This window comes from Clytia hemisphaerica, unplaced genomic scaffold (assembly GCF_902728285.1).
Source record: "Clytia hemisphaerica strain Z4C2 unplaced genomic scaffold, Clytia hemisphaerica genome assembly, whole genome shotgun sequence".
In the NCBI taxonomy this organism is placed as follows: domain Eukaryota; kingdom Metazoa; phylum Cnidaria; class Hydrozoa; order Leptothecata; family Clytiidae; genus Clytia; species Clytia hemisphaerica.
In genome coordinates, this window is record NW_027103744.1 from 541,729 (window position 1) to 567,936 (window position 26,208).

Below are 26,208 nucleotides of genomic sequence, written 5' to 3' on the forward strand. Positions count from 1 at the left end.
TATTGGGTGGCTCGTTTTTAAAGAATTAGGATTTCTTTTAAAAAGATTAGTGGATTCACAGAGCTATACCGCTAAAGAACATGACGATTTATTTTTGATAGACTGTTTTGGTACTGCTAAAACATTTGTCTTTCGTATTCTCTTCGTTAATTTTACTTAGCTCTTCTCGTCTAGCCGAAGAAGTGCGGGTTTACTAAGGCAAAATTGAGACTAGGTAGGTAGGATGTTAACGTGCAATGTATTACTACAATGTCTAGAAGTGAGAATCAATCGAAATAAATCTCAAACATGTTTCCAATTAAGTTACACCAGAAAATATTTAGCATAAACTTTGAACCTAGCGTTACATCTGATGAAAATCTTTCTAGAATCTACAAACAAATTCCTGAAAGTGAAAAACCAAATATTGAAATCATGAATACGAAATTCATATTCATTTACTGAAAATTATATTTACCTCAAATACATATAATACGATTAAAAATGAAACGCTTTTGAATTATTTATAGAAGACTCACCGTAACTCAAAACCTCTATATATCGATTTTTTTTTCATCATTTAAACAAAATATCATTATAATTTTATGTCTCAAACACTCCATAAACTATAAGATTCTTTGTTTCATCTTAGCGCTAAAGACTAGTAGTCTAAATACTAAAAAACTATTTGGGATTTCCAAATGCGCCCTAGAACCTAAACACTGGACGGATCTGTATATTCGCAGATAAGAGGAAAATTTTGCGAATTCAAAAACCTCTGTAACTCGAACGATTTCCACCCCTCCCCTAATGGTGAAAACTCCGCGGTAGTTCAAATCCCTTCTTTCTTAAGGGGTGAAGGAAAACTGAAAGAGAAAGAAAAGGCTGGCAACTTTCCATTAAGATTGAGAGAGAGATGACTATTATTCAAGTATTTCACACTTTACAAAGTGTGGAAGTTAAGCATCCAGAGCTCTCTAAGGACCGCCAAGCATAACTCAAAATAGATGGAGAGAGAACCTTAACTGGAGGTTTACAGTAACTGTATCAAGCGAGTTTATGTATTCAAGATAATCAAAGGAGACGATATAAAGCAAAGTGGACATGTCAAAGTCGCCGTTCACTTTGCTCGATGACAGTAAAAACACCAAAATGTCTGTTTAGGTGAGCACAGACGATATAGAGCCGGACAACAACTATCGACTATGTTTTGCGTCAACTTCCCTTAACGTCGCCCTAGATATCTTCCAGTACATAAACTCGAGTATTATTGATTCGGGGCGGAAGGTCCGATATTGTATGCACCTTCAAATATTTTCCTCAATTCAATGATTATCCCCAGGACAGAATCCTTGGGTGAAATCATAGAAGTCCAAAGACTTGCAACATTGCATTAAATTAACCATCACCAGATAGAAGGGAACAGAAAATAAAAGGCAGACAAACCTTTTAAATGGTTAAGTCATCAACTTGTACAATACCACTTGCATCTATCTTGTAATGAAACTTGGACAGTGGACATAAAGGTGACTTGGCAACCAACAACTGGAACAAGAAGAGAAAGAAGATAGTTTTTGACAGCACCCAAAGCCTTTTGAGTATTGGGCTTTTCCAGAAAAATATTATACCCCTACTGTTGAGGGTATTGATTTTTCGAAGTATCGAACCCCCTGAATATCCTACTTTATTAGTAAAGATATTAGTAAGGATATCCACTCTTAAAAATATGCTCAACTCCATGGATATTCTCTCTTATGAAGATGCTTACCCCTGGATATCGTATTTTTTACTTGAAAAGACACTTCAACCCCCTGGGTATACACTAAAAAAGGAGTAGAAAATAACTTACAAAAAAAAACATTTCTATTTATTGATATTCGATGTTTATACCTCTCTGATACTATGATCTTCATTTGAGTGTCTTATCATGAGCCGTGTATTAACAGCATGCGCCCAGGTATTCCCAAGTGCAGCTATCAGGCAAGAATCTTTGGATAATTCTGAAGATGTGCTTGTTGTTACTTGATTGGTCACCAAAACCTAAAACCAAGAGGTATATGAATAAATCACTTCATACAGCTTCACATGTCATCACAGTCTTCATACTTCTCACAGCCCCACTGGAAATTTTCTCCTCAGTGGGGATAAACATTCCTATTGAATTCTCGATGGGGATAGAAATTCTATTGTTCCAAGGTTAAAACATCCAATAGGGATGGTTTTGGAGTACAGTTTTTTAACATTGAATTTCGAATGGGGATGAAATCAAAGTTATTTTCCCAGTGGGGCTGAAATTCTAGGGTATTTTCCCAAAGGGGACGACATTTTTGCTAAATTTTCCAGTGGGGCTGGGGTCCCAGTGCAGTGGGTCAGTGACACAGGGGTGTAATGAAGAATTGAAATTTAGTTTAGATCAGAGGAGACCTTTAAAATAAATGTCAAGCCATTCTTTGAAAATGGTACTTGGAAATTAAATATTTTATCATTTAGATCATTTTTATTTTCTCTCCGATGTCAATGAAAATCTCACAATTCTTAAATCAATAAATGCGGGTTGCACATGAAAAATTTGAAAAATTCTTTTCTCCCTAAACTAACAGAAAGGTATGTAAACAATAAAGGTTCTCCAAGAATCCTGAATTGGCCTTTAAACCATCAGAAACCCAAAAGAACGTTAACATCAAAATGCGTTAGATTTTAACCCACGTTATGAAAGGTAATGATAAAAACTTACAGGTATATTGAACCTTTCTGCAAAATACCTAAAAATAAAAATTTAAAACTGAAATCCTTGCCAAATTCATAATACATTTCATACATAATATCACTTATGGTATGTCCAAAAATGCAATATGCAGAAATCTCTGTTGATAAAATTAATTTTGTGTCTTTTTTGAAATGATAAGGAAAAAATTTATTATTAAAACACAAATGATGGTGTCTTATAATTAAAATTTTGAATATTTTAAAACATACTCAACAAAAGATTACGAAATCTTTGTTCTGTGACAAGTATTGGTTATCCTCAAACTATTTCTTCCATTTTTCTTATGACATCAGCAAAAATTGCTAAAATTTTAGGACATGGCATAAGTTACACAAGAATATTTTTAATTCATAAATTTCAGTGTCCAAGATAGATGAGTAGTTTATTTATAAATTTGGAAAAATATTGCAGTATTATATGAAAGAGGAAGAAATGGGATGACAGAGGGTTTCTTTAATATTAGAGACTATACTTCAAAAGTGTAGCTTCCTTCATCAACATGTTATTTCGTTCAGTTACCAAGTTGTGTCCACCAAACTCTTTACGTGCCAATGAAGCTATTGAATCCACAATGATAAGTTTAACATTTCGCTCAATAATTATTGTTTCAAGACTTTCCAACCTAATTTGGTATGAATATTTTGATGAGCATAAAGTGAATCGAAACAAGCAACATGCTGAATGGTAGGTCCATGATGATGAGAATCAGATAAAAATAGGACAAATAGCAAGAGAGTAAAAAAGTGTAGTGAGCAGCTTGAATAGATTACCGTGAGTATCACAGCTCAAATTGATATCGACCTGTGAAGTATAGTTAAAGTTGTATGATTTATAGTCATAGATAATGGGGTGAATAAATATTTTAGCGTGATTTCCCTATTGACGATAAAAGGTGATTTTCCCCAAAGTCCAAAAAACCCTATTTTTAGGCACTTTTGGTCCAAATTTGCCCAAAAAAATTATTTTTTAAAAATCGGACTCCATCAGATTATAAGAATTACCATTTTACATTACTATGCAAAAAATCAGAAAAAAATATAAAGCCAATCTCGAGAAATGCTTGTTTTCCCTATATATGGCAATAGGGAATTTCCCCAATTAAGAATATCCGATTTTAACGGCCAAAATTTTTTTCCAAATCAGTTAATTTAAAGGACCTTCGGGGTAGGTCAAAAAACAAACAAGTGAAATTCAATTCCCAAAAATCAGTTGATATAGAAAAATAAGGTGTGTTACTTATTGAGTTTCAATAAAAAAGGTCATTTTTGTAAATGATATTTTGCAAGGATTATAGTTAGGAGTATTTGAAAGAAGAACATTAGTAGGTACATTATCAACATTGGTAATACATTCCTTTAAAAACATTCTATATTGTTTGAACTGTTTCATGCCTTACCTTGTTAACATTTCTTGAAATGTAGATTCATAGAAGACAACCACGTTTGATGCTATTTCTTTGACATCAAGATGAGATGTTTGGTTTTCCCCAATATGACAAGATGAAATTTCCAACAGCCTAAAATTCAATTATATAAAACAAAATTATAAATTTTTTGATTGCTTTGAATGAAAAGATGGGTGTATCAATGATTGGCTTAATGTTAGATTATAAGGGGAGTTTGTAGGGGTTTGAAACACCGTTTCCAGTCAAAATTTTTGCTGAATCCCGGAATCCTGAAAATGGAAAATATAATAACACCATCACACCAGTTTGTAGAGTCTAAAATACTGTCACAATGACAGAAAATAAGGCTAAATACTGGTCTGATTTTAAAATTATTGTCTCTTTTTTTGTCAAATCCCGCAGCACTATACTGAAAAAGGGCCAGTCCTGTCACACCGTAAAAGTACAACCTCCCTTATAACATAAGAAAAGTCCAAATGTAAATGATTTTGAAATAAAAAACTTTCAGATGAGAAGAATTGTAAAAAAAAGGCTGAAAACACTTTTGGTAATATGTAAGTAATATTGTCATGAAAACAAAATTTAAAACATGTTTTTAATGTCAAAATCTATCAAAAAACTAAAAACCCAAAAGGAAAATGGAATTGATAAAAACCTTTTAGCAGTAAAAGCATTTTCAGTATCAATGTAAATAACACAACTGTCAAGATCATCTGTTGATAACAAACTCATTATTGCTAGGGATGCCAGCATCATACAAAACTGAGTTTTTCCACAGCCAGGAGGACCAGTCAACTAAATAACAAGGAAACAAACTTCTTTAGGCATACAAACTTTTGCGAGCAAAAATATTTTGCAAATTTTAGCAAAAAGTAAGTAAATGACTTTGAAAATTCTTGAAAGGGCCATTTGCAAAAGTTTATGCTCGCAAAAGATTCTTGGCATAATAGAAGCACTGTTAAACTTCTGACTTAAAAAAACAAATAAAATGTAAAGTTTATGGCACTTTCTAGCCTGTAAAAAGCTTTAAGTCCAAAGACAAAAGTTTCTACACAATCCAAGCAGTAATTGTCCCCCTGAACCATTCCATTGTGTGAGAATATTCATTTTTATTATGTCTTGATTCGCAAAAGTGATTTGCTAAAAAGATTTTTTCATCAAATTCATGAAAGTAAATACAGTAAATTTAGCAATCTTTTTACCTCACGAAAGTTTTTACGCCTAAATTAATTACGTAGTTTCAATTATTACCTTTAGGGAAATAATTTTTGCGGCGACTAATTTTCGCGAGACAGCTTGCCTCGCGAAATAATTTAATTTTCGCGGGACTTATATATTTGCAACTAACTGCGACAGTAATTTTTTGCGAGGATTTAATTTCACGAATCGGCGAGTTTTACAGATTTTCACATTTTTCGCTAGATTGATTAAGAGATTTTGTGTGTACAGTAGAGTCTCGATAACTCGAACGGCTACGAGGAATGAAGATTTATTCGAATTATAGAGACATTCGAGTAATGGAGACTCATTTAAGAGAGTTTCGTAGCTGAAAAAAATTTTAGCATGAAAAACTTAATTTCCGCTAGGATTAAATTTCGCGATTTTAGTAAGAGATGAGAGTTTGAAAATTTTCGCGAGGGATTAAAATTTGCGAAAAAGGCAAAATTTGTGAAAATTTGTTAAATATAATCCCCGCAAAAATTTATTCACTTAAGGTACATTATAACAAAAATTTAAATTTGAAAATTTGAAAATGTTTTTCTAGAGGGATTTCTCCATACATACATAGTCTTTAAATTAATTTCATATTTTAATGGAAAAGAATCTTGGTTACTCCTTCCTAGTTATTACTTATAAATACCTCAGTGATAGTCCCTGATGTCAATCCTCCATGTAGACATTGGTCTAATTTTGCAAGTTGAGTTGATAAAAACCATTGCTGCTTCTTTTCAAGTAAATCAGAAACCTAATATGATAATTACAAATTAAAAGCATAAAATATCTAAAGCAGTAAAATAACCCTACAAGCATTTTGGGAGGGGACAAAGAGGCCCCCAAAAACAAATCTTTTGAAGTCACCATTCTTTAAAAATACTGAAGATAGGACCCCCCCTCCGATTTTTTTTCACTTTAACTTTTTCTGCTCAAATTTTGCGAGGAAACTCCATGTGATATGTATTTTTTGGGCAGAGGATCAATTTTTTTTTGTAACCTATTGGCATTGTGTATTTTACAGGCCAAAGTTGCCCTTTTTTACCTAAACACTTTTACTGTTATGATTGGAAAATGCTATTGACTTGAAATTTTGGAAAGTGTAGGTATTGATATTACAAGCTTGCAGCCAAAACTTCAGCAAAATCTGAACAAAATAACGAGCATTTATCTGAAAGTGAGCATTTTAGGTAAAAGACAGTCTGTAAAATACCATCCACTCACGGGACTAAATTTTAGTTTTGCACACCGTCTTAAATAGTCAAAATCTATCACTGGGGAAATTTTCAAGTCAAAAACTCCAGTAGTTCCTGAGTTCCTGCAGTTGGTCAACGTGTATTTTACAGACCAATCTGTAAAGTATCAAATATTCATTGGAACAAATTTTTTCTGTTACTAGTCTTTTTTATTTGACAAATCAGCTTTCAGGAACAAATTTCAGTCAAATTGAACGAGTAAAGATTTTAAGGGGGGTCTTTTCTCAAGTTCTACGGGTTGTTACTTGTTACATAATTTATCTTTTTACAATAAAAGAAAGAAAGAAAGGTTAAATTTGGGGAGTCATTTATGAAATTTAATTTGGGGATGAAGACTTACCATCAAACAAATAGCAAATGCTCTTTCAAAAAGTGCGTTTGAAATGTCAAAAATCGACTTTTTAAATTCTCATGAAGAAAATACCTTAAATGTAGTCGTCTAAGAAAACAGCTATTAGTTTTTCTATTCATAAAAAGTAGATTGCTGACGTGTGGAAAGGAATTTCGGCATGACTGATCCATTTGTTTTGATAATAACATCAAAGCGGGAATTAATTTTCTTCTCTATTCTTTCTTTCCTTTTTCATTCTTATCAGTTAATGCTTTCTCTCACTACTTTCAAATTGTGGTTAGCTCAAGCAGTTAGATCGTCTGTCTCATATGCTTGGGGCTCCGAGTCCGATTCCAATGGATGTCCAATTTTTTCAATTCTTGATTTTTTTTTTGTGATTCTCTCATCACTTTAATTTTGTATCATATTTTCATTAGAGTGAAGAGATATCGACGCGTTATGTAATGTTAATTGCTATTAGTAATTACGCGTTCAATTCGAAACTATGATCTGTTCCCTTATGTGACGAGTTTAACAACCGTATTTTATAAGCATTGAATACTGAAATTCAAATAACGACCACGCAAGAAAGATAAGCAAACTATTGGATCAAGTGCCAAACATTTTGACCCGGAAATAAATTACTATTCTGCCTTTAAAGTATAAAACGAGAAGTTCAATGATTCTGAAAGAAGTTATTTGACGATTCTCTTACAAAGAATCGCTCGCTCACTTGCTGGCTGAAAGTGAAAGTGAAAGTGAAACTGTCAGTCAGCAAACACAGGGGCAAACGCCTATACTCGTTCTTCTATATCTCAGCCTTGAATAATCGCTTGTGGCAAAAAAAAGGTTGAAGAAAACAAAACTTAAAAAAGTTCTTATTAAGTGATGCTATCATAGCTTATCTAAACCTTAGACAGAGAGCGAGATATATAGAGATATATGCTAGTTACTTGTTTGATTGACCTTCATTATAAAAGAAAGAGAATTAAAAAAAGAAAATTGAAGAATTGAAAAATTGGACACCCATCGGAATTGAACTCGGAGCCCCATGCATATGAGACAGACGATCTAACCGCTTGAGCTAACCACGCTTCGAGTGGCGAGGGAAAGCGTGAACTTATAAGAAAGAAAAAGGAAAGAAAGAAACAAGAAGAAAATTAATTCCTGCTTTGATGTTATTATCGAAACAAAAGGGCAGCCCTGTGAATTCAAACAAAATCATATCGGCACATAAGTGCCGACCAAAACCGGCCGTATGCCGGCAAAATTTTGCCGACCTAGAGGTCATTTTAGGTCGGCAAAGCCGTAGCTTGTAGCTTGTTTAGGTCGGCAAAGACAATAAATTTCCTACAGTTAGTTTAACTATCCTTAAAAATTGTGTTAATAAGTTTTATGTTTCATAAAGAGAATGGAATGAGGCTCGATTATCATGTGTTATCAAATGATAACACAATTAGATTAACCTAACAAATAATATTTTTCCTCTTTAAGTCGGCTTTGCCGACCCAAAACATTTCTTTTGTCAGCACGCCGACCTACAGTGTAAATTACGTCGGCAAATAAAAGCCGACTTCAGCTCAAGTTACGTCGGCTTTCAGGTTGGCATTGCAGAATGCCGACCTGGATTCACAGGGCTGAAAGGGTCAGTCATGCCGAAATTCCTTTCCACGCGTCAGCAATCTACTTTTTATAAATATAAAAACTAGATTGTAAGGAAGATTCTGAAAAAAATAGCTCTTGTCAAAATCATTTAAAGACATTTTTTCAGAATTCAATGTTAAATTCCTAAATTTCTTTTTCTGATACTTGTAGAACTTGAGAAAATTGAAATTACAAAGTGTTTTGAGCTATTTTGTGGTGCATTTCTAGGTCTTTAAACCATTTTAATGGTCACATATGTTTTTTTATCATTTTAGCATACAAAAGAAAAATTCATTGATTGTGATTTATTATTACCTTGCTTGAGTTTGGTGCAACTGATTTTGATACTGAATCAAAAACAATTTTAGATTCATTGTAATCAAGTCCAAAACTCATGAGTTCCAATATGTTCTTTGTGAGAACGTCCTACAAAAAAAAACCATAAAAATGTTTCTTTTACTTTTGAAAGTGCTCTCTTTTTTCATAAAATCACAAGTTTGTATTGACCCAATGCCTTTAAAATGAATGGTCCATGGGACATTATCCAACCAAAATTTTACTTATCTGAACTAAAGTACAAGTATTCAAGTAATCACTGAACAAACATGGTTGGAAATTTAGTTTGTCTCATTCAAAATTGTTATTTTCAAAGCCTCAAAAACTTGCATTGGTTTCCGCTAGATGTAATAAATACATTATAAAAATCACTTACTTTACAAAGTAGAACATCATGCTTTGCCAGCTCAGCACAATTTTCTTGAGGGAGTCCTCTAACCCGGTTTAGACGTTTGTTAGCCATAAAACATGATTAATTGTAAAACTTCTTACCAAAATAATATTAAAATTTTTACCCTAAATCAGATAAACCCATGACACACCCAATCAGTAGGACCACTCAGATAGAGCTTTGATAATTGATTCCCTAAAATATTTTGGAAATAGTTTTGTATAAATATTCAAAAATCACCTAACTTATACCATTTTTAGAGGGGACGTTAAATATTGTTAGCTTTTATTAAGATAAAGACAAAAAGAACATTTAATGGATATTCCTTAAAACATGATTGAAATTTTTGAATATATAAATACTTCTATTTCAATGTTTTAGTTGTGGGTATCAATAAATTAAATATTTTCAAATAAAAAATAACTTTGAAATAATAGTCAAGCAGCTGGGGCCATCTAAAAATTCAGTAGGCGCACAATTTGGGAACAAACTTTTGTTAGTTGTTTTGAATAAATTTCTTCACAAAATCACCAACCAAACATTTTGAAATTATTTACCAGGGCATCCAGGGGCATCAAGAAAACGTCGCAAGCAAACAAAAATTTCTTTAAAAAAGAATGTGCACACACATATTATATATAATTATTGCATTCATTCCCCTAATGTGTCCTATTTCAGGCTTTTTTGGCTTCATTAGCCAAATTAAATTCCAGCCATATTTAATTCTTCAAGACATCTGCCCAATTAAATTCCCTCTGAAAAATCTTTTCTGTCAACTGCCAAATTCCCACCAGAATTTTTTCCATTAAGATATGGTTACTGACCTTTTTCTTCATCTATCTATATGCTTACATTTTAGCTTCTAGGCAAAATAATGTCATCTGGAAGCCAAAATGTTACGAGTACCGTTGGTGACTTCTAGATATTTAATAATATATTCTCAATTAGAAATGATTTTTGATTGTTCACATCCAGTAAGATTTTTTGTGACCCCAGTTGCTCGACTATAAAATACTTTTTCCTAAACCAAAACATTTTCTTTACCCTTCTTCTCAAAACATTTTTTCATTTGAGTTAAAATAGTCTCTAGCCTTCTATCAATTGCTAGCAAGTGATCTTTAGTCAATACGGGATAAATAGGGTCTGATGCTAATTTCTTTTCAAGAGTTTGGCTCAAGGAAATCTCAGTTTGCTCGTCAGTGATGTATGAACTTATTACTAGATATGTTTGATGTCTTAGTGTACAACATTGCATCAATGGGGCTAGGATACTAAGCTCGTCATGATTAGGGTTCCCAAAACTTTTGCCATTATCTAAATGTATGACCATACTTGTATCTTTGTTTCTCGTAAATTCATAATGATGTCTATCTGCATTACCAATCAAAAAATCAAATATTGATGTGTCCATTAAGTCTAGCAATCTTGGTCCTTGATCATAAGGAGGCTTTGTAATAACATTATCGCAATAATTTGAATCAATCTCCCATTTTGCTTTTCTATTTTTACGATAGGTTCTTTGCCACGGGTGTCTCATTTTATAAAGTTTGACATGTTTTGGGAGCCATAGAGTGAGTGAAGCTTCCATTATTTCCCCTTTACCACAGGCAGATTCTTCCCTTTTGCAATACATACATTTTCCAAAAAAACAAATATTGTTTGAATTGTCTCTCCAAAAAGTATCCAGCAGTGAGGTTTGAGCAACATTTATTACTTCTTCTCTCAAATTAACTAATCTACCGACAACTGGAGGAGCTCTATTGAATCCTAGGATTCTATCTAAATGAAATGCAGCTATTTCGCCATTGTGTCTATCATAGCCTTCATATGGGGTTCCGCCAAGAATTTTGTCTCTTGAGTAACGCTTTGGTTTAAAAACCACCTCTTGTTTCTTAAGTGGTGGTCCATCAAGAACAAACTGTGCTTTTAATTGTGTTCCCTTAACTCCAACTTTTGCTTGTAATATTTTTGTTTTAGCCATTGCATTCAGTATCATGTCTACTTGAAGATCAGAGATACTAGTTATGGCTCGAGCTTCTGGCATTTCTTTCCAGATAATCCATGGATGTATTTTCTCCTCAGTTGCAACAGAATCTGTTGATCTTTTAGTGTTTTGCCAAGTGTTTTGTTTTGAATTAAAGTGAAGAAGACACAAGACAAAAACACTGACAACAATCAGGGAAAATCTTTGTTTCCACTTCATTGCAAAAATGTGAAAAACAAATCCACAAACAGTCAAACCCACCAATTGCCAAACAAAAAATGATCAGCACACATCCAAGTAGAAAGAGTTTTTAGCATTCAGAGAGCGATAAAATTTGAAAAAAAAAATCTTACAACGTGTCGTATAATACCATAAAAGATTACAACATAGTTTTTTACTTTTTGAATTGAGCAAGCAACCCCACCAGTCTTTTATTTGTTGAAAAAAAACTTGTTAAGAAAGTTTTTTAAAATCTCCATTTACTTCTTGGTTTGACAGAAAGTGAAAGTGGATTGTTACGCATGTGGGAAATCTTGACAACTCATATTTTTGAGCTCCACCGTGGTGGCTTTCGGCACAAATTCATCCAATAATCTGGCTGTTCACATTTGAAATCAAAATCATCTACGAAGAAGCTTATACTTTTATTCTTTTGATTGGTTCTTGTAATTTTGTCTTGATTAGCTCTGCTACTTGCTATAAATACATCTATAAACGCATGAGCAGTCGAGACATCACAAAATGAGGCATAATACGTAAAGATTATAAGATAACATACAATGTCATATAATATGATATTACGATTTTCATCATACTTTCTGTAATCTGATTGGTTGATTTTTGTCTTGATCACTTTTATTTGCCTTTTGCAAAGTTTGATGGAATATCAAAATGATCAAGACCATTATAAACATCGTGTAAGACATGAGAACCGGAAAAAGATTGATTGAAACAGAAAATTATAGACTGATTTGTGTGTTGGTAAAAAAACTTTCATTTATTGTTTTATCTTCTTCATTAATTTCATTTTTTGTTTTATTTTCTCTGCTTTTTTATTCTTCTAGTTTTCTTAATTCTACTACATGATACAATAATGACGGTTTAGTAAGGGCTGTTACTGTATTGTGAAATTGGGTAAGCTCTAGTTTAGACTACGGCCCACTTTCTTTCAACAACCCTACCGACACACCGGACAGTACGGTGTGTTTGTCCTGTGGCCAAAAAGTATCCCTCAGCCACACCGGAAACCTTTTGTTGAGTGTTAGTCCGGTGTTGATTTTTCAAACTTCTGGACACCGGACACGTGTGTTTCAAAAATGATGTGCACCAGACTCTCAAGTTCCGGTGTTGAGATTCTCAGGTGTTAAAAGTGACCTCATCCATACCATCTGACACTGGACTCGCCTATCCCGTGTTTGTATAGTCTGGTGCGTCGGCAGGGTCGTACTTTTTGCCCTGCCTTTTCTAATTGTGAAATAAGGTGAGCATAAAGAAGTGGACTGTCAATGCATTGCCCTCGTTTGACGTCAATGCAATGACTTCTTTCAATCTTTTTTTGAGGCAAAGAATTAAACTACCCACTTTGCGCCTAATGTTACAATTTGAATAGGCAGGGCAAAAGGTGAGCTGTTTAAACTAGAGCTAACTTGCATCACTGCACTGGAGTGGAGAGAGGGTGGAAACATGCATAGGCCTCAATTAATTTACTTGTCTGGTCGGGGTTTTCTCACCTTTTATATGAAAATCAAATTAAGAAGAATATATGTATATACCGTGAGATGGCTATGCAAGTTTCCCTCCACTGATGCAAGTTACCCGACTTTACAGTAATTAATTGAGGAAAGATTATCATAATTACCATTAATTGCGTAAGGCAAGGGCAGTCAGGAGTAATACCTTAAACAAGGCGTACGTACCTTGTTTAGGATGTACCTTAAACAAGTTACATGTATATACCTTGTTTAAGGTAGGGGTACCTTGTTCAAGGTATTTTTTAAGATTTCATGAAAAAACGTCAATTTCAAATGTGTTATAGGAAAAAAGGGCATGTTAAATTTTAGCACATAGGAAAGAGGAGTCTTTGATTTACCAAGTAGTTAAAAAATTATCAAAATCTACGGACGGAATCTTCTTTTGGTACCATAAATTCAGGGGACGAAGACACAAAACCAAAGAAGAATAGTTAATAATACCTTAAACAAGGTGTATACCTTGTTTAGGATGTACCTTAAACAAGATAAATGCATATACCTTGTTCAAGGTATTTTTAAAGATTTCTTGAAAAAACGTTGGGTACCATTTTGAATTGTTTTGTATTTTTTTCGTAAAGCTCTTTCTACACCCTTTAAAAAAGCCGATTTTCGTTTCATGTAGACTGCACTTTAAGGTTGTTTAAAAAATTGAAAATTGTGATCAATTCCGGCTGTGGAATTGTCTAAAAATCACCATGGGAATTCAGTTTTTCGTGCTCTTTCCAATGGTATAGATGAGAGAGTGCCCTCTTTCCTAGTTTGGGAAATATTCCCACTACTTCCTAAATAGGAAGTATCAAACAATAGAAATTTGGAATTCTTACTTGAACAAGGTATACGCCTTGTTTAAGGTATTACTCCTGACTGAAGGGTGTCTGTGCAAAATTTCACTGCTCTCCGTCGCACTGTGGTCCCTCTAAGAATTTGTAACCATCAAACCTCAGCTAGGCAAAAATGACAAATTGGGCTCCTGTGGGGAGAGCGGTTATCTTTGAAATTGGAAATTGGAGTTTATTCTCAATGGTACATACATAAAACATACAAACAAACATTCTGAGATTCCAGCTCAACTGACGTTGGGAATAATGAAGTTTCCATTCCTCTTTTGCCAATTTTGATTTTAAAGGTCAAATTAGCATTTTATGCCTGGGACAAGCTATTGTATTTCCACAGAGTCTGGAATGCACACCCTCTGCAAGGATGTACCAGACTATGTATGAACAAGTTTTGGCGTCAAAACCAGGACAGCCTAGAATCTAAGCCTACTTTGAAGTTTTGTAAGTTTGAAAATTTGTCATATGAAAATGGTGATCACAATCATCCAAAAGATAGCACCAACTGTGGGATTCGAACCTACTAAATGCAAAGTCTGATGATCAGAAACTCAATGTCTAACCATTCAAAACCAATGATGGCATTGCAAAATCTCCACCTGCCAAAAAAAGCCCAAAATGTATGGTTTACAAAAACAGCTCTTACAGTCGAATCAATAAAGATATTCAGATTCTGTTTGACGATTCTGAAAGATAAAAGCATTGCTTTAACATCATGGTCAGTTTTATAATTTTCATGAAGATTTTTTGTTAAAATCCATGTTGAAAGATGAGTAAAAATTTATAACATTTGATAATGCCATAATTGAAGATATCATTTTCAAAAATTCTTTTTTATTTTTCAAATTCAAATTGCCAATACCTATCATGTGTCAAAATTTGATTATGATTGGATAAATAGTTCAGAAGTTATCAGCATTTAAAATTTAAAGTGTTGAGCAACAGCTAAAATTGCTTTTAAAAACTTTAAATTTAAGTTTTATGTCATGTCTCACAATATAAGCATTAAAAAACCTGATGTGATATAGACGACCTATGACCTTAGCTGATAATAACCTAATGGCTAGCCTATTTGATAAATTACTTCATGAATATTGCCCTTATGTATTACAATGAGGTGAATACAGTCGCTCTCATATTGTTTTCTGACCAGCCACCAGAACCGTTGGAAAACCAACGGATCCGGCGAGACTTGAACTCACAACCATGCCATTTGCGGGCATTTGCTCTACCATTGAGCTACGGGTCCATGTGGAACCTGATGACTCAATTGCCACTCGGTAGAGCTGGAAGTGAATTCTTGTCTACTGACTGGTCAGAGACGATGAAATTGGGAGAAATCCATCTCCACATTGCTAGCGTGTTGGAATCCACCAACTACTACACTAACGGAAGGTTTGGGCATGCGACCACAGATATTATTCATGAATATTGCCCTTATGTATTACAATGAGGTGAATACAGTCGCTCTCATATTGTTTTCTGACCAGCCACCAGAACCGTTGGAAAACCAACGGATCCGGCGAGACTCGAACTCACAACCATGCCATTCGCGGGCATTTGCGGGCATTTGGCAATTGAGTCATCGGGTTCCACATGGACCCGTAGCTCAATGGTAGAGCAAATGCCCGCGAATGGCATGGTTGTGAGTTCGAGTCTCGCCGGATCCGTTGGTTTTCCAACGGTTCTGGTGGCTGGTCAGAAAACAATATGAGAGCGACTGTATTCACCTCATTGTAATACACAGGGGGGGGTCCATGTACAAAACAGCGGCATGTATCAGTACTTTGTAGCAAATTTCGATTTTAAACACCCACCCACCCCTATAGTACAAAATGTACAAAATACTATCCAGCAAACTCCCAAAAACACCCCAACACCCCCTATATTTTACAATATACTATCCAGTACTATCCAGCAAACTCCCAAATACACCCTGACACCCCCCTTACATAGTAAAATATACTATCCAGAAAACTACCAAATATACCCCTACACCCCTTCATAAAATAAAAATTTTAAGCCAAAAAACTTGAAACTTTGGGGCAAGTTTTTTATTCTTCCCATAAAAAAATTTTCAAAAAATTTTCTCGAAAATTGACAAAAACAATTGAGAATTCAAAAATTTTTTTGACAAAAATCTAAAATAAATCACAATTTGATTTGATTTTGGCTTTTTAGTACACCAGTCGGGTGTTTAAGATAAAAACTGCAATTATTGCTCTTTTCGGAAATTATTGCCGAAAACGGCAATTTTTTTAACGATGAAATGCTGAATCAGCAAAATGTGTTGTCCTTTTAAGGGCAAAGATGTCAGAGGTGTTTGAAAATAGTAAAATTGCATCGAGAAAAAGGTTTTTCGGATTTTTAAAAGTGATTTTTTCAATTTTTCGTTGCTCAATAACATGAAAAGTTCTAAAATAATAAGTTAAAAGATCCTGCATCGATGCCGAAACACAGCCAGAAAGAGATAACAAAACCCCCGTTGTAAATTTGTTTACATATGACTCGATTTTGCTATCTGCATTTCCAACAAAAACCAGTTGAAAACAAAACTAAACAAGGCACAGTGGGCCTACTTATCGCGAGGGTGTCAAATACCACGTGTTCAATAATAAAATCAACTTTTATTTGCAAAAACGGCAATAATTGCCGAAAACGGCAATTTTCATTTATTTACTTTTTTATTTTTCTGCTGATTCAGCATTTCATCGTTAAAAAAATTGCCGTTTTCGGCAATAATTTCCGAAAAGAGCAATAATTGCAGTTTTTATCTTAAACACCCGACTGTACACAAATACTAAGCAGAAAATCTGAAATTTGACCCTGACACCCCCTGTATAGTACAAGGATACTAAACAGCAAATCAGAAATTTGACCCTGACACCCCCATGTATAGTACACAAGTACTAAACAGCAAAAAAATTTTGAAAACACCTACCCACCCCATGATACATGCCGCATTTTTGTACATGGACCCCCCCCTGTAATACATAAGGGCAATATTCATGAATAATATCTGTGGTCGCATGCCCAAACCTTCCGTTAGTGTAGTAGTTGGTGGATTCCAACACGCTAGCAATGTGGAGATGGATTTCTCCCAATTTCATCGTCTCTGACCAGTCAGTAGACAAGAATTCACTTCCAGCTCTACCGAGTGGCAATTGAGTCATCGGGTTCCACATGGACCCGTAGCTCAATAGTAGAGCAAATGCCCGCGAATGGCATGGTTGTGAGTTCGAGTCTCGCCGGATCCGTTGGTTTTCCAACGGTTCTGGTGGCTGGTCAGAAAACAATATGAGAGCGACTGTATTCACCTCATTGTAATACATAAGAGCAATATTCATGAATAATATCTGTGGTCGCATGCCCAAACCTTCCGTTAGTGTAGTAGTTGGTTGATTCCAACACGCTAGCAATGTGGAGATGGATTTCTCCCAATTTCATCGTCTCTGACCAGTCAGTAGACAAGAATTCACTTCCAGCTCTACCGAGTGGCAATTGAGTCATCGGGTTCCACATGGACCCGTAGCTCAATGGTAGAGCAAATGCCCGCGAATGGCATGGTTGCGAGTTCGAGTCTCGCCGGATCCGTTGGTTTTCCAACGGTTCTGGTGGCTGGTCAGAAAACAATATCAGAGCGACTGTATTCACCTCATGATAAATTACTAAATTTGTTTTACAATATAATAATACATAGTTTGATGCATGGTATTCCGGAAAAAATTTTTTTTAATTCACAGAACTATGTTAGTAGAATTTGGGGGGGGGGGAGGTACTTAGGCAAAAATAGGTGCTGGGTATGTGCAGACGGTGAGGGTTGGTTTTTTCACCTTACAAAGTCTCTCTAAGGCTAAGGGTCGCAAAAATCAGAAAAATTTAAATCAGGCTCTCTAAGGGTCGGTTTTTGGAGGTCCCATAAGCATATACCCCTCATCTGCCAACCCTAGTACCCCCCTGGTAGTAGACCTTGTAGTAGACCTGCTTGAAAAAAAGTTGATTAAATTCCTTTATATTAAAAGTTTTCTAAATGTTTTTTCTTTTTTATAGATAAATAAAACATGAGTTCTGCAATAGGGCCTATTGCAATTGTGATATTTGCTGTTTTTGCAACTGGCTATTTCATGCAGAGCAAATTACCACCACCCAAACCTACCATTGTTGGTATTGATCTTGGAACAACATTTTCCTGTGTTAGTACATATGAATTCAAATCTGGAAATGTAACTGTCTACAAAGATGAGAATGGGAAAAATATTATACCAAGTGTTGTGGCTATTTTAGAAAATGATACACTTGTCGGTTATAAAGCTGTTGATCAAATTGAGGTCAATAGTAAGAATACAATTTTTGATGCAAAACGGTTTATCGGCAAAACATTCACAAAAGAGGAAATGAATCCTTTAGTTACAAATTATGCATTTGATGTTGACACAGATGAGAAGGGAAATGCTCTTTTCAAAGTTAAATTGAAAAATGGAACTAAAGTTTTCTCACCCGAAGATATTGGTGCTATTATTCTAAGAAAGCTGAAACGTATGGTTGAGTCAGAGATCGATAGGACGATCAAACTGGCTGTCATAAGTGTCCCTGCAGATTTTGATGAGATACAGCGCAACTCTACCATTGAAGCTGGACGTAGGGCAGGATTGAAAGTTGTGAGGGTTATTAATGAACCAACTGCAGCTGCTTTGGCTTATGGTCTTCATAAGAAAGCAGGTACCAACGTAGTTATTGTAATTGATTTTGGTGGTGGTACGTTAGATGTATCACTCTTGTACGTGCAGGGTGGTATGTTTGTTACTATGGCAATGGCAGGCAATAACCGATTGGGTGGACAAGATGTCAATAACAACTTGATTGATTTTTTTCGCCAAAAGATTGCAGATAAACATGGTGATGTTTTGATTGATGCTAACGATTTACAAGTGATTAGAGACCATGTTGAAATCCTTAAGAAAAGTTTAACTGATAACGATAAAGCTATATTTCATGTATCTTTGAATGCTTTATCCAAAGTAGACAAAATACCCATTGACTTTGCCTACGAAATGACTAGATTTGAATTTCATACGATTAATAAAGAACTATTTGAAAAAGTATTAAAGCCTGTTGAAACTGTTCTAGAAGAATCTGAAACCAGAAGACAAGATGTAGATGAAATTGTTTTAGTTGGAGGCTCAACAAGAATACCACGTGTTCGTGAACTTATTGCTGAATATTTCGGTAAAGTACCAAATACTGCTATTGACCCAGATATCGCTGTTGGTATTGGGGTTGCAGCTCAAGCAGGAATTATGGGCAATGGCTGGCCGTTGAAGGTTTCTGCTGTTGAAATTCAAAACCGAAAACTTAAAAAAGTTCAAGTCAGTTAGGTTCTATTTTTAAAATCATTTTTAGGAAAATTCAGCTTCTTTAACATTCTCTCTAACTCTAACTGGCTCACAAAGGTGAAAATTTGTATCAAGCTGTAGTCTGGATTTTGAATTAGATATTTTCAGCTATATAATTAAAAAACACTCAATAAATTTGAAGCTATGACTCCTCTTAGGTTGGTTTCGAAAATTGAGCTTTTGATGGAATCATTCCAGTTTTAAGTCAGTTTACGATTTTATTTTGTGAGGAAGAAAGATTTAGCTTTGTTTTTTATATTTTGGGACTTGCCTTTTTTAAGCCTTTGTCTTCTAAGATTATATATTTTGGAATAATATATGCATTTTATTTATTTTTGATAATTCAAGCTTTTTGGTGTTTCAATTTGATTTTTAAATTCGTCGATATTTATTCATGAATTTTTTGTTATTAAAATCTTCTCAAAGCAAAGCTGTCGATTTTCTTAAATTCTTGTTTTCATAAAGGTAAAGTTGGAAGTTTTTATGATGTGCGTAGGGTGATCTATTGTCTATAGGTCATATTTTTTTTCTAGTTCTTTCTAAGGAGTGATTAATTTGTATAAACGTCCTATTCAGTTTTAAAGCGTTGTCATAATACTAAAGGGCCCTTTTGTCATTCCTTTCACTCTGCACGGGGTTTAGATATACTTCAATAAATAACAATCGTTTTGTACCTTTTGTTCTTTTCGATGGGTAAATTATTTGTTTTTAATTTTTTAAGGGCATGTAAAAGATAGATAAGGGCACCCTTTTCATCCCTCAAAAGTCAAAAGCCAAGTTCTACAAAAAATCAGTAAAGCTCTTCAAAGTTTCATGGGAAAAAATAGGTCCTTTGGCTTGATTTTCGAACTTAAAACATACCTGCCACCTCATTAACTTAGTTCCCAGTTTGGAGGGATGGCGGCTTACATACCTTGCAATTGTTTTTAACAAGACTAATCTATTTCTGTTTTATCTATTATTCTACAGAAAAATGTTTAAAAATACTGAAAGACTTAGAATGACGAAGATAAAAATAGATGAGTTCTATTTAAGAAGGTAAGAATGGGCTCACCAAGAGAATTTTTGTACATGGGGGTGGAAGATATATTGGATATTTTGTCCGGGGGCAGTAAAAAATATGCAAAATTTGCCTTATTTTGGGGGCAAACTTGCTCTGTTTAGGGTAACTTTGTCCGGGAGTCAACTGATGCTTGTCCCGGGGGGGGGGGGGGGGGGGAGGGGGGGGGGGGGGTGAGATCTGTATCAGGGGGGGGGGGGTTATCATAATGGGCTCTTCCAGAAAAAAATTGTACATGGAGGGTGGAGGATATAACAATTTTTAGTGAACAGGGTGACTTTTGGCCCCCCGGACAATAGGTTTTACCCCCCCCCCCCGGACAAGCATCTGCTACCCCCCGGACAAAATATCCTCTACCCCCAATATTCAATTTTTTTCTGGAAGAACCCAATTCTGTCTTGTTGTTTTTCCAAAATAACTAAAGATTGTGCTGAACAATAATTAAAGAACAATAAAGCCTGCCGTCCACTAGTGCTATTTGCGGTTATCGCGAAATTTAATCGCGAAATGCTATCTCATGTCTGAAATTTTTAGATTTTACATGTCCACTATTAAATAGGATAATCTCGAAATAGATATCATTGTTTCCACCGCCATCTCAAGAGTAGGATAGATACAGTATTTGGTTAAATCAATCAAAGGTCTCAGCAGATAACACTTTCTATTGAGTGTTTCCAAATAGTTTTTAACAGCAAGTATCCGAGTAAAACTATTTGCAATATCCACATAAAGTAATAGAAATTGGATGATAAAAAAAATCAGAGAATCTGTGGATTATATTTTTAACCTTCTTCCACTCCAACAATTCTTCGATTTTGCTCCAACAATTCTTCTTGAGTGGTTTGTTTTTGTGGTCGGGGTGCGACTTATCATACAAACACGTATAACTCCTGACGGCTTCAGATAGATTTTCATATTCTTCTAAATTATTTTGCCTCTTGACATGTTGATACAAAATACAATCACACTACACTACACTAAACAAAGGTTTCGCGATTGAATAAAATCTCGAGTGAAAACTTTTTCATTCCCTATCGTGAAATAAAATAACGCGACAGACAGGTTTATTTTGTGATAGACATGTTATTTATAGACGATCATTTCGCGATAGCTAAAAATAGCCTAGTGGACGGCAGGCTTTGCTAAAACTTTGGAGGCAGCCTTGAGACTTCAAAAATGATCGGATTCGGCTAAAACATTGCACACTTTGGCATAATATATGGGTGTGTTTTTCCGACCACAATTCTTTCATTCTAAAATTTGTGATCACATAATTCCTAATTTGGTCAAAGTCAAAGATATTGATATTGATATTAAATTGTTTAAGAATCTATAGGATACTTCTAAAAATTGTGTCAAAGAGTTTTTTTCTTTTTCAAAAATAAGATAACTAAAAATTATATTGGTTCAACAATAAATCATCATTTTCCTCTTCTAAAATAGCTTTAAATCTAGTCATGAAAACCTTAAAACATAATATATAACGTAGCATCTATGACGTATTAACGTGGATACGGGAACGTTAAATGTGAAATTGTCCCTTATATGAAACTCTGAAATGGAGCTTAATAAGTGTGTCGCAAAGGGTCACCTCTTTATCATCTGAAGTGAAGAACTTTTTGTTTTGAAAAAGTTCGGAAAAACTGAGCTTTTATTGACAAGGTTTCAACTTGATAAGAAATAACCGTTTAGTAGGGTCTGAAAGATCTGTGAAGATAAATAAAGATCGATGAGGCTCCAGCGTTTTTTAGTTTTAGACTTTTTCAATCATCAAGTATTTTTAGACTGGACAAAAACTCAAAAATATAAGCACGTACTGTACTGATTTTGGTCAAAATGATCTATGTACATTAGTTATAAGAAGTATCCAACGTTAATCTCAAGAAAAAGTTTTCATTTCTTTCTTTGACCAGGGAATACAGGAATACGGCATTGGTGCATCGTAATCAACAACTGCACAAGGATTCAAAGCGCCTCGTTTTCCAGATCCTTTAATCTCTCGTTCGTTGATTCTTTCCACTTCTTTGATGGCTTCCAGTAGTACCAGCATCTCTTTACTAGCCTTGGATGACAATCCTCTCATTGGTTTAGCCTGTGTTGTTGTTATTAATACGGCTACCATGATGATTGATATCAATAAAATTGGGATGGACTTGTTCTTGATGACGGCCATACTGTAAGTCTTCAAGTTTAGATTTCTTTTTATTTTATCTGTAATATAGAAATGGGAGAGCTTATTCTAGATTTGCAAACCACAATCTTTTAGGTGTTACCCTTTAGATATTTAGGTGTCTTTACTTTATATTGTCTCTACTACAAATAGGTTCCTAAATAGTTGAAACATATAAAGTTATGTTGGGTTGAATTTCTTTTCTTAGAAACCCTTATGGACTTCCTCTTTCTCCCCTATTTCAGGGATTTTTCTAAGTACTTTAAGCTGGGGTCGTTTTTGTAAACTTAGATTGAGTTTCTAATATGCCTGAAAGAGAACTTTCTCAGCAAAGCTGTATATTGATGAAGCTGGGGGATTGGTTGGTGTTCAGAGGGCGAAGCCCCCAAAAACATTTTGAATGATGATATTCAAATTATTTTTGGGAGCTTCCCCATATTAGAGATTTTGGTTTGTAAACAACAAACAAGTTAAGTTTTGATAGAAAATATTTGGATTGAGTTTCAAAAACCCAATCTTAGATTAACATGCCCCCCCCCACTTTTTGGTCATACGTTTTAAATAATTACTATTTTAAGCTGGTTTGAGACCAAATCAAACCACAAAAACTATTATTCTCTCCAATTAGATATCGTTCTTAAGGTGTTTTGAGGGTATAAAAAGTGAAATATTTTCTTTGCCGCCCAACCATGGTGGGCGACATTTTTTTCCAAAATAGTGGCCCCTCACTCAAAATGGCTCGCCGGGGCCCATGATTAAGTATTTTGGCCGGTAAACTGACATAAAAAAGTGCATAGAAAAATCTCTGCTTTTCTATAACATCTTTACTAGGTTAGTGTTGGGGAATGTTGGGTGGTATGTGTGGAAATCGAACACCTATTTTTGCGCCTCCGCCCCTCCTCCGGACTTGAGGCTCACTATGTCATCTTAAGAGATCAAATGGATTGGTTGGGTTGGCTCCCTTTCAGATTAATCGAGGGGAGGTGAGGGGAGGCGAGGGATTATTGGTTTGAGAAACTGAACTGGAGAATTACTTTTAAGTTTTGTTGTGGTGGTTTTTCAGTTTTTCGTCTTATTTTGAGAGTTTATAAACCTTTTGAGGTACAATTTTTTATTTTTGTGATGCTGGAACCCTTGGGTTTCATTGTTCCTTGTAACTCTTAAGGCCGGTCTCCACTTTCGCCTGACATGAGCAGCGAAAACTTTTTGACGTTTTTGTAATGTCATTGTCGGTTGAAAAATGAACCAATTTCATTGGTCGAAATTGACGTAACGGGTGAAAAAAGTAGAACTTCCTTCAATTTTCTTTTGTTCGCGCGAAACTTTTTTATGGGACGAAATCTTTTCTTCAGGCAAAAAAGGTTAAGAATAAAACTGTCGACCATTTCGCGCGAAAGTGGAGACCGGCCTTTAGAGACACTTTTGATTGAAACCCCATTTGGATTATTTCTCCAAAGGGACTTTTCTCCCCATGGTTCCTGTCAAACTCCACTCAAAATGATGCAAGCGGTTCTGGGTACACAATTATGTTTCCGCCTCTCTTGAATTTCAAGTTTCTAGTCGATTTCTCCCGCAATAAAACCTGAAAATAAAATTACACCTTTTTACAGGTTCATTTTACAGAAAAATATCTCTTCAACCTTCTATGTTGCATAAGAAGATGTGTAAAAAATGATACTCAGTTATTGCTTCATTTACTTCTACTATAGTCAAGAAAACGAAATTAGAATCAGTTTCCTTTTCAACTGAAGTACTTAAAACTTCTTAACACTGAAACAAATGGTCATTGTTTTCTCAAGGGTCTGTTTTTATTCCTAATTTACTTTCAGTTCAAAAACATTTAAAAACTAGAATGGATGAACAGTAAGCAACATTTTATCCGTTCTGAGTAATATTTTGAGTATGGTATTTCCTGAGTGAATGAATCTTGGCGAGATTTAACGAAACTGGTAAAGTGCTTATGCCTTTTAAATTTGTTTTTAGAAATAAAATTCGGTAGAACAGGGTGTTAATCCAAGGATTATTGAATAATTTTGGAGAAATAAGTCTTTAGATTCAAGAATTGCTTATAAATCATTGAAAGTGCTTTCTCTCTACTTAACTATTCTTCATTTCAATTTGTTGTAAATATTTTGGGATTAGGAGAAAACTTTATCCTTTAATGGCTGAGATTTTTAGTCCAACTTTTATTTTACCACTTTTTAAAAGGATTTTCTAAGGGTGGGAAAAACAAAACGTGTTACCTTATTGGAATCGTTAAGGGGAATTCAATTTCGCGGTATTTTGACAACTTTAGGGAAAAATTGCGTTAACAAAAATTATTCAAGAAATTATTTCCCGATCCTAAATTTTGAAACATTTATTTTTATTATACCGAGTGACCCATATTTTTACAACGATATACCTGTAGAACAACAAGTTTAATTTGTTTCGTCTGATAGATAACATCATAACTTCGGACATGGATTGAATAGATTTGAAAAGCTTAAAAATGCATTTTTTGCCTTTCCAGGCCTGTAAATATGTCAAAATTACCCGGGGAGGAGTACTAGGGTTGGCGGAAGAGGGGTATGTGCGGATGGGACCTCCAAAAACCGACCCTTAGAGGGACTGATTTAAATTTTTCTGATTTTTGCGACCCTTAGAGAGACTTTGAAGGGTGAAAAAACCGACCCTTACCGTCCGCACATAATCAGCACCCATTTTTGCCTAAGTATCTCCTCCCCCCGGCAAAATTATTGCAAATCACATTGTTTCAATTTTTGGAGGTAAATTTCATGAAGAAACAACAAAATATCCCCATTTGGTTGGAAATTATACCAATTTGAGGCCTACACATGCTTTACCAATATTTGATAGATTAGAGAAGCTCAATTTTGCAAGTCCATATGTCCAGACATATATCCATATCCAGACATGTAACCTCGTTGAAATCAATGAGGTTACATGTCTCAAATTTTCAAAGATGAAAATTTTTAATTAGGTCTCAAAAGCCAAATTAATTTTTGGACCTACCTTGGAGGTCCTATAAAAATTAACCCATGTCCGTCTGTTCGCTCGTCTGTTACCAGCTTTTCTCGGGATTGGCTCATTACATTTTTAATTTTTTTGGCACAATGACACAGAAAAGCAATACCCAAAATGTGAAGGAGCTCGATTTTCGAAAAAAATTTTTTTTGAAATTTGGGACAAAAACCCTCTAAAAGTAAGGTTTTTTGGACTTTTTAGACTGTGCAAAATTGATTTATAAGCTTTCTTTGGCAGAAAGATAGAAGGTAAGGTTCCGTAAAAATTTGTCGAAGTGATTTTTCCTGGTGAAGTTTTTTTTTATTTGATAATGGGGATGATGAGCAATTCTCGCGATTAGCTTGTTTTTTTTCTGATTTTGTGCACAATGATGTAAAAGTGCATTGTTTAAAATCTGACGGTGCTTGGTTTTCGAAAAAATAATTTTCGGGCTATGTTTGGGCCGAAAAGTTTTTTGGACTTTCTGTAAAATTGCTATATTGTATTACTTCAGGGCGTTTATTAAATTTTTGATTTTAGGAGGGCAAATTAGGGTTATTCGAGGGGAACGTTTATTGAATAATTTATAGACAAGATCACTTTGAGTAACGTGAATTGGAACCTTAATTTGCCTTTTCATTTTTATTTGAGTACAAATATTTCAATTTAGGGATGTAGAAATAGGTCAAA

The 26,208-nt window shown here is 34.6% G+C and overlaps 3 protein-coding genes across 7 annotated transcripts in view; 1 reads left to right on the forward strand and 2 right to left on the reverse strand.

Annotated features, from left to right (window-relative positions):
- The window catches only part of LOC136805304 (DNA repair protein RAD51 homolog 2-like), a 60,792-nt gene extending 51,275 nt beyond the window's left edge, over nucleotides 1–9,517 (reverse strand). For 4 of the 5 annotated variants that reach the window (XR_010846371.1, XM_067061888.1, XM_067061890.1 and 1 more), the window contains exons 1-9: nucleotides 9,307–9,517; nucleotides 8,910–9,020; nucleotides 6,013–6,117; nucleotides 4,807–4,946; nucleotides 4,143–4,262; nucleotides 3,219–3,368; nucleotides 2,714–2,741; nucleotides 1,870–2,019; nucleotides 1,426–1,524 (exon numbers count right to left, since the gene is read on the reverse strand). Coding sequence is in view for 4 of the 5 variants with exons in the window: in XM_067061888.1 (XP_066917989.1) it covers nucleotides 1,429–1,524; nucleotides 1,870–2,019; nucleotides 2,714–2,741; nucleotides 3,219–3,368; nucleotides 4,143–4,262; nucleotides 4,807–4,946; nucleotides 6,013–6,117; nucleotides 8,910–9,020; nucleotides 9,307–9,393 (987 nt within the window). In the remaining variant the exon portion in view is untranslated. The remainder of the gene's footprint in view (nucleotides 1–1,425; nucleotides 1,525–1,869; nucleotides 2,020–2,713; nucleotides 2,742–3,218; nucleotides 3,369–4,142; nucleotides 4,263–4,806; nucleotides 4,947–6,012; nucleotides 6,118–8,909; nucleotides 9,021–9,306) is intronic. The other variant, XM_067061886.1, reaches the window with a different exon arrangement.
- A 126-nt stretch (nucleotides 9,518–9,643) lies between these two features.
- Nucleotides 9,644–11,888, reverse strand: LOC136805307 (glycosaminoglycan xylosylkinase-like). Its single transcript, XM_067061892.1, has one exon. The coding sequence runs from the start codon at nucleotides 11,522–11,524 to the stop codon at nucleotides 10,343–10,345; it is 1,182 nt and encodes a 393-aa protein (XP_066917993.1). The 5' UTR covers nucleotides 11,525–11,888; the 3' UTR covers nucleotides 9,644–10,342.
- Nucleotides 11,889–17,942: 6,054 nt separating this feature from the next.
- Nucleotides 17,943–19,624, forward strand: LOC136805308 (heat shock 70 kDa protein 13-like). The gene has a single exon (XM_067061893.1). The coding sequence runs from the start codon at nucleotides 17,951–17,953 to the stop codon at nucleotides 19,262–19,264; it is 1,314 nt and encodes a 437-aa protein (XP_066917994.1). The 5' UTR covers nucleotides 17,943–17,950; the 3' UTR covers nucleotides 19,265–19,624.
- Nucleotides 19,625–26,208: the final 6,584 nt, after the last annotated feature.